A 9,115-nucleotide genomic window follows, 5' to 3' on the forward strand; every position below is an offset into this window, starting at 1 on the left:
GTGGAGGTTGGGTTGGTGGGTGTGTGGACCTGACGAGGGAGTCGTGGAGGGAATGGTCTTTCTGGAACGCTGATAGGGGAGGGGAGGGGAGGGAAATATATCCTTAGTGATGGGGTCTGTTTGGAGGTGGCGGAAATGACAAAGGATGATACGATGTATCTGGAGGTTGGTGGGGTGGTAGGTGAGGACAAGTGGGGTTCTGTCCCGGTGGCGATTGGAGGGGCGGGGTTCAAGGGTGGAGGAGCGGGAAGTGGAGGAGATGCGGTGGAGAGCATCGTCAACCACGTCTGAGGGGAAATTGCAGTCTTTGAAGAAGGAGGCCATCTGGGTTGTTCGGTATTGGAATTGGTCCTCCTGGGAGCAGATGCGGCGGAAGCAAAGGAATTGGGAATATGGGATGGCGTTTTTACAGGGGGCAGGGTGGGAGGTGGTGTAATCTAGGTAGCTGTGGGTGTCGATCGGTTTATAGTAAATGTCCGTGTTGAGTCGGTCGCTCGAGATAGAAAGGGAGAGGTGTAGGAAGGGGAGGGAGGAGTCTGAGATGGTCCAGGTAAATTTGAGGTCGGGTGGAAAGTGTTAGTAAAGTGGATGACCTGTTCAACCTACTCGTTTGAGCATGAGGTAGCGCCGATACAGTCACTGATGCAACGGAGGAAAAGTTGGGGGGTGATGCCAGTGTAGCTGCAGAAGATGGACAGTTCCACTTATCCGACGAAGTGGCAGGCATAGCTGGGGCCCATGCGGGTGCCCATGGCTACTCCTTTGGTTTGGAGGAAGTGGGAGGATTGAAAAGAGAAGTTGTTCAGAGTGAGGATCAGTTCAGTCAGTCGCAGGAGGGTGTCAGTAGAAGGGTACTGGTTGGGTCGGTGGGATAGGAAGAAGCAGATGGCTTTGAGGCCTTCCTGATGGGGGATGGAGGTGTAAAGGGACTCGATGTCCAGGGTGAAGATAAGGCGTTGGGGGCCGGGAAAGCGAAAATCATGGAGGAGGTGGAGGGCATAGGTGGTGTCCCGAACGTAGGTGGGGAGTTCTTGGACTAAGGGGGACAAGACCGTCTCAGACTCCTCCCTCCCCTTCCTAGACCTCTCCATTTCTATCTCGGGCGACCGACTCAACACAGACATTTACTATAAACCGACAGACTCCCACAGCTACCTAGATTACACCGCCTCACACCCTGCCCGTGTAAAAATGCCATCCCATATTTCCAATTTCTTCGCCTCTGCTGCATTTGTTCCCAGGAGGACCAATTCCAACACTGAACAATTTCACAAGAGGAGAACAACAACAGATGCCCCTTCCTAGATGTCACAGTGGAACGAACAGTTAATGGAGAACTTCAACCAGCGTCTACAGGAAAGCAACACACACAGACCAGATACTTAATTACAGAAGCAATCATTCCAACACCCACAAATGGAGTTATCAGGACATTACTTAAATGGGCCACAACACACTGCAGCACCCAAGAACAATGAGCAGCAGAAGAAAAATACCTATACAGTGTATTCAAGAAGAACAAGTACCTGATAAAACACATTCCACCAATTCTGAAACAACAAACCCAAACAAGTAGATACAACACGCCCAGAAACTCTAGCCACACTACCAAATATCAAAGACATCTCGGAGATGGACTAGAGGGAAATAATCAAGGGGAACATCAAGAGGTTATTCATCCTCGAAGGTATTTAGAAAGTGAGAGTGAGAGAGAGAGACAGGGAAAGCTGTCCAAACTCCAGGAAAGCTGCAGAAGCTACTCCTTCAACAGACGATAGGCATTGGTGTCAAAGAGAATCTACAGGATGTGATGAGTCAGCAAACCTTGCTCTGTGTTTTGGAGGCTTCCAAGATAATATTCCAGCCCAGGGTCTGCTCCGTGGAGCAGAATAAGATGTGCTTACATTTCTTCTTCCAGAAAGTACACAGGGAGAGCTCTTGATCAGCAGCCTGAAGGAAGATGGCTTGGTCATGTCATGTTAGTTTGATGTCCTAAGGATCAGCAAATCATTTTCTGTCAGCTTGTATGACACTAAGCCCAGAGTGGTCTTCCAGTCATTCCTGATCTCTGTCATGATGGTCTTAGATCGCAGCATGCATAAGAGGCTGGACCAACTGTTATCTTTGGATGAGGTGACCAAGGCCCTTGTGTCCTTTCAGAAGATTAAAGCTCCCAGAGGTGACAGCTTACCAATCAAGTTGTATTCAGCTCTGTGTAATCTGATTGGCCACAACCTGCTGGAGGAATACGACAGGTAACATACGCAAATCTGTGAGGGAAAATATCATCCACAAGCGGAAGGGGGAGGAGGGGAAAGTCATAATTTGAAAACCAATTTCACTGTTTAATGTGGATTACAAAATACCAATCGGGTCAGGTCTGCTGTGGGATCAATGATTCACCCCGATCAAACCTGTGCTTTACTGACAGAATGCTCTCTGACAGCCTCATGCACCTCAGGGATACAATCACGTAGATACAGGACAGATGAGTGGATGCCTGCCTCACAACCTGGACCAGAAGAAAGCCTTTGACAGGATATTGCACTCCTACACTAATGATGTGTTCTCCAAAATGGGCTCTGGGAAAGAATTTGCAAGGATCCAACTGCTCTACACCAACATTAATAGTGCTGTCTCAGTGTTGGAATCAGAAAGCTTCCTGATCAGATCACAGTCAGGCAGTGCTGCTTAGTCTCTCCTGTCTTGTTTGTTTAGACCGTTCTGCTAAGTCCACCAGGAAGGGTGTGAGGGGTGACTATTCAGGGGCAGTAGAGGCCTGCAGGTCAACGCCTCCTGTACATGCATGAAGTTGCCATATTCTGCTTGGATCCGCTGTCCGTGCATAAACTCATCAGCATCTGTGACAGGTTCAAATTGGCCTTGGGAGCCAAGGTAAATTGAGGCAAGAGTAAGACTATATTCTTTGGGAACTGGTCTGACCAATCCTTTACTCCTTTCACCGTCAGGTCACATTATCTGAAGGTGCTGGGAATACAGTGTGGAGGGGTCTGAGTGTGCATAAAAACCTGGAAGTAGCATATTACCAAGGTGAGGCAGAAACTGGGCAAATGGGAGCACTGATCCCTCTCCATTGCAGGTAAAAATCTGGTCATCAGGTGTGAGCTATACTCAGTGTTGTACATGGTGCAGGTTTGGCTTATTTCCTAAAACTGCACACAGCGGTTACCCAAACTATCTTCCATTTCACCTGGAGATCAAAGATGGACCATGTCCACAGGGACACCATGTAAAAAACTCTGCATTTATGCAGATACAAGAGGTCCTCTTTGATGTTGGCAAGGTAAGTCAACATGGAAACACATTGTGTCATGTTTTAACACTACGCACATTAATACTGACAATTCTAAAACCCATTTTGAGTGTTCATAGATTTACCCACAGACCCAATGTCCATTCATCCGCAGTCTTATCACTAGGGGACTTCCTGCATCCCTGCGGTGTGGTCAGACTGTTGGACACTCTCAGTCCTGTTCCGACCTGGGGCAACTGCCCTGATCCAGTGTCATCGGGGCAAGAAAGAAGCCAGGAAGGTGCAGTTTTGAGTCTGACTGAGGTACTATCGTGCTCTGCTCCATATTTGCAGCATTTCTGTTTTCAGTTGCTTGGAGCTGTGGTGCAGTTGGGTACCCCTTGATTCTCAGTGGAAAGAGGTTGACTTCACCAGGCCCCTTGCCACGTACAGCATTGTTGGGTTGGGGGTTGCTCCTGTCCTCCTCACTCATGGTGCTGTGCCTCTTTTGTTTTGGTGGTGGCCATCCCTGCATCATCATCATGATATCTTCATCATCAGAGGAGCTGCTGGTGTGTCCATCATGCAGCTTCCTCTTAACACTTTTCTGTGGAACCTAAGTATTTTCCTTTTGGGGTTGTTTCTTACCAGTATCCATTCTCCCACCTCCTTGGTTTCCTCCTCCTCCATTGACTCGATCTGTTCAAATGGAAGTCCGTGCTGTACATCTCTAGGACTCCTCTCTGGCTTGTCCCTCCTTCTGGGTGCCCCTTGTTTTGGTTTGCTTGCTGTCCTTCCTGTCCTTTGCTCATGTTGCCATTTACGGCCATCTAAGCATATGTAGCACACACATACCCCTCCCTCACCTTGGGCAGGCCTTGTACAGGTGGCCTGCTTCCCTACACAGATTGCAGCTCTTTGACTCCTTGTAGTCCTTAGCAGGTGGCTCTCCTATTCACAGTTCCTGCAGAGGGTCACTTTACAATCTGCTGCCATGTGCCCTGATCCCCCACACGTTCAGCACACTCTTGGCTGCCCTGCACATATCAGCTAGCCTCGGCTCCTTCTGATTGTGAATCTGGAAGGCAGGTACAGGATGCTCCCATTAGCGTCCACCTTCAGGATTACCTTGACCTGATGCTTTCAAGTCCAGATTCCAAAGGGGTCCACTCAGTCACTGCTGTCCCCTTCTCAGCTGTGCATAACTTACCAGGAAGATCCGGACATCTGATGCTGGGACATGGGAGTTATAAATGTGGATTCTAACAATCCAGCTCCTCCAGGCTTTTTTTAGTTTCAAAAATATATTTTATTCATAAAAAGTATATTTATACATCCACAATCACAAACAAAGTTCGGATCTGTGCAGTAGCATATCAAACAAACAAACAAATACAGGAGTTTGACGCTGTCCAATAAACAAACCAAAGGCATTTCTTACACTTGAACAGGACTATATTTACATGCATTTGAGCACTGCAAGGGTCCGATAACTGAGCAGACCCCTATTTAACTTTGGCAGAAGGACCACAGACAGTGGCCTTTCCCCACTGCACGTTGGTGGTAGCTGGACCAGGCTTTACTGGGTCCCTCAGCACGTAGTCCTGGACCTTGGAAACTGCCAGTCTGCAACGTTCAGTTGGGGTCAACTCCTTTACCTGGCACCTCCAGCAATGAAGTGTATTCAATCACAATCATGACTTAACACCATAAAATATAGGAGAGGTACTCAGCCCATCAAATCTGCTCCATCAATAAGTAAGCATGGTGGTAGAAGGGTGTTTGTGTGATTGGATGGATCAATGCAGGGTCACTTACTGTTGATTTTCTTAAATGCTAGTGATGAAAATGTGGGGGAGTGATAAATAAATTTGCAGATGACACAAAGATTGAGTGAGGAGGAAGAGTTTAGGTTAAAGGAGGATATAAATGAATTGGTCAGATGGGCAGATCAGTGGCAGGTGGAATGTGAGTCGAGTGTGGTGCTGGAAAAGCACAGCAGGTCAAGCAGCATCAGAAAAGCATGAGAATTGACATTTCCGGCATAAGCCCTTCATCAGGAAGAAGCTTTTGGGCCGGGAGACTGAGGGATAAATGGGAGGGGGCTGGGGATGGGGAGGAAGATAGCTGAGATTGCAATAGGTAGATAAAGGTGGGGGAGAAGATGACGGATCAGAGAAGGGGCGGGAGCTGATAGATGGGGGCAATGCCGAGTTGGATCTTGGGACTGGGATGTGGTGGAGGGAGGGGAAACAGGAAACTGGTGAAATCCATATTAATCCTGTGTGGTTGCAGGGTTCCAAGGTGGAAGATGTGGTGTTCTTCTTCCAGGCGTCGGGTGGTTAGGGTTTGGCGATGGAGGAGGCCCAGGGCCTTCATGTCCTTGGTCTATTGGGACGGGGAGTTGAAGTGATCAGCCATGGGCCGTGGGGTTGGATGGTGCTGGTGTCCCTGAGAAGTTCTCTGAAATGATCCACAAGTTGGCATCCTGTCTTGCCGATGTAGAGGAGACCACATCGGATGCAATGGATACAAGAGAGATTGATGTGGCCTGCAACCACATGGGATTAATGTGTGTTTGCAGCATTTGCAGTCCTCACTTTGTCCCAGGTGGAATTTGACCCTCATAAAGGAGGTGATGCACTTTGGAAGAAGCAACAAGAGAAAGGAGTACTCAATGAATGGCAAGACACTAGGAAGCTGAGGACCAGAGGAATCTTGGGTGATTGGCCACAAATCCCTGAAGGTGCTGGCTAGGTTAATAAGGTGGTTAAGAAGGCAAATGGGACATCAACTGTGTAAGAGCAGAGAGGTTGTATTGGAGCTGTATAGAATTTTTGCTATGCCACAGCTACAGTGCTGACTGTAGTTCTCCTCACTGCATTGTTTTTACCCAGGAAGGGGGAGAGCTAACTCTGGGGGTGGGAGGGTCAGTGGGACAGTTGACCCCGGAGGCGGGGTGGATCATGGAGAAGTTAACTCTGGCATTGGGGGGGGGGGCAGTGGGTCTTGGGGGAATTAATCCTGGGGTTGAGGAATCATGGTGGGTGTTAATTTTGGGGTTGGGGGAGTCATAGCAGAGGCTATTAACCCTGTGGGTGGAAGGGTCGGGGACAGTTAATCCTGAGGTTGGAAGGATGAGCGGGGTCCTGAGGGAGTTCACCCTGGGGTTAGGGGATCATCGGGGAGTTAATATTTGGGGTTGGGGGAGTCATGGGGCAGTTAATTTTGGAGTTGGGGCTGCCACAGGGGGAGTTAATGTGGGCGGGGGGCCTGAGGGAGTTAACCCTGGGGGTCATGGGGGGAGCTAACCCGGGAGTCTGGGCCCCTCTCGGTTGGACACTGGTTGAATGGCCCTGAGTCCTGGGCCCGGTCACTCACAGTTTCTGATGTCCGAGATGAAAACAGCGAGACCCCGCATCCCGTCACCTTTCGACACAACCGGCATCTTCCCGGGAGAGGGGAGCTCGCGCCGCAACAGAGCCCGTGCCCGCCCGCCCGCTCGCGGGGAAACCCCGCCAAGCACAACAAACCCCTCCCCCACCAACCGCCCACACACCCCGCCCCCGACCCCCACAACCGACACCCCACCCCTCCCCCACACACCCACCACGACCCCTCACAACCGACACCCCACCCCCCAACCCCTCACAACCGACACCCCAACCCCCCACAACCGACACCCCACCCCCCCCCAACCCCTCACAACCGACACACCGCCCCCCCAACCCCTCACAACCGACACCCCGCCCCCGACCCCTCACAACCGACACCCCAACCCCCCACACACCCACCCCGACCCCTCACAACCGACACCCCACCCCTCCCCCACACACCCACCCCGACCCCTGACAATTATTCCCCCACACACCCACCCCGACCCCTCACAACCGACACCCCACCCCCCCACACACCCACCCCAACCCCTCACAACCGACACCCCACACCCCCCCACACACCCACCCCGACCCCTCACAACCGACACCCCACCCCCCCCCACACACCCACCCCGACCCCTGACAATCATCTCCCCCACACACCCACCTCGAACCCTCACACACCCACCCCGACCCCTCACAACCGACACCCCACCCCCCCCAACACACACCCCGACCCCTGAAAATCATCTCCCCCACACACCCACCCCAACCCCTCACAACCGACACCCCACTCCCCCCACACACCCACCCGACCCCTCACAACCGATACCCCACCCACCTCACACACACCCACCCCGACCCCTCACAACCGACATCCCAACCCCCCACACACACCCACCCCTACCCCTGACAATCATCTCCCCCACACACCCACCTCGACCCCTCACACACCCACGCCGACCCCTGATAATCATCCCCCCCACACACCCACCCCAACCCCTCACAACCGACACCCCACTCCCCCCACACACCCACCGCGACCCCTCACACACCCACCGCAACCCCTCACAACCGACACCCCAACCCCTCACACACCAACCCCGACCCCTCACACACACCCCAACCCCTCACAACCGACACCCCACTCCCCCCACACACCCACCGCGACCCCTCACACACCCACCGCAACCCCTCACAACCGACACCCCAACCCCTCACACACCAACCCCGACCCCCCACACACCCACCTCGACTCCTCACACACCCACCCCGACCCCTCACACACTCACCCCAACCCCTCACAACCGACAACCCAACCCCGACCCCTCACACACCCACCTCGACCCCTCACACATTAACCCCGACCCCTCACACACTCACCCCAACCCCTCACAACCGACACCCCACCCCCCCCACACACCCACCCGACCCCTGACAATCATCCCCCACACACACCCACCCCGACCCCTCACACACTCACCCCAACCCCTCACAACCGACACCCCAATTCCCCCCTCACACACCCACCCAAACCCCTCACAACCGACACCCCAACCCCCCACACACCCACCCTGACCCCTCACAACCGACATCCCAACCCCCCCCACACACCCACCCCGACCCCTGACAATCATCTCCCCCACACACCCACCTCGACCCCTCATACACTCACCCCAACCCCTCACAACCGACACCCCACCCCCCACACACCCACCCCAAACCCTCACAACCAACACCCCACCCCCCCCACACACACCCCTGCCCCTGACAATCATCTCCCACACACACACACCCCAACCCCTCACAACCGACACCCCACCCCTCCCCCACACACCCACCCCTCCCCCTGACAATCATCTCCCCCACACACCCACCCCGACCCCTGAAAACTGACACCCCACCCCTCCCCCACACACCCACCCCTCCCCCTGACAATCATCTCCTCCACACACCCACCCCAACCCCTCACAACCGACACCCCAACCCCTTACACACCCACCCCGACCCCTGACAATCATCCCCCCCATACACCCACCCCAACCCCTCACAACCGACACCCCTCCCCCACACACCCACCCCGACCCCTCACACACCAACCCCGACCCCTCACACACCCACCCCGCCCCTCACACACTCACCCCGACCCCTCACACACTCACCCCAACCACTCACACACCCACCCCGACCCCTCACAACCGACACCCCACACCCCCACACACCCACCTCGACCCCTCACACACCCACCCCAACCCCTCACAACTGACACCCCAACCCCTCACACACCAACCCCGACCCCTCACACACACCCCAACCCCTCACAACCGACACCCCACCCCCCCAACACACCCACCCGACCCCTGACAATCATCCCCCACACATACCCACCCCGACCCGTCACACACTCACCCCAACCCCTCACACACCAACCCAACCCCTCACACACTCGCCCCGCACCCTCACAGACCCACCCCAACCCCTCACA

The 9,115-nt window shown here is 53.8% G+C and overlaps 1 protein-coding gene across 6 annotated transcripts in view; it reads right to left on the reverse strand.

Annotated features, from left to right (window-relative positions):
- LOC140493448 (AP-2 complex subunit alpha-2-like) overlaps positions 1 to 6,755 on the reverse strand; it is a 107,565-nt gene extending 100,810 nt beyond the window's left edge. For all 6 annotated transcript variants that reach the window (XR_011963679.1, XR_011963680.1, XM_072591889.1 and 3 more), the window contains exon 1: positions 6,635 to 6,755. Coding sequence is in view for 4 of the 6 variants with exons in the window: in XM_072591889.1 (XP_072447990.1) it covers positions 6,635 to 6,701 (67 nt within the window). In the remaining 2 variants the exon portion in view is untranslated. The remainder of the gene's footprint in view (positions 1 to 6,634) is intronic.
- Positions 6,756 to 9,115: the final 2,360 nt, after the last annotated feature.

This window comes from Chiloscyllium punctatum, chromosome 22 (genome assembly GCF_047496795.1).
Source record: "Chiloscyllium punctatum isolate Juve2018m chromosome 22, sChiPun1.3, whole genome shotgun sequence".
NCBI classification, from domain to species: domain Eukaryota; kingdom Metazoa; phylum Chordata; class Chondrichthyes; order Orectolobiformes; family Hemiscylliidae; genus Chiloscyllium; species Chiloscyllium punctatum.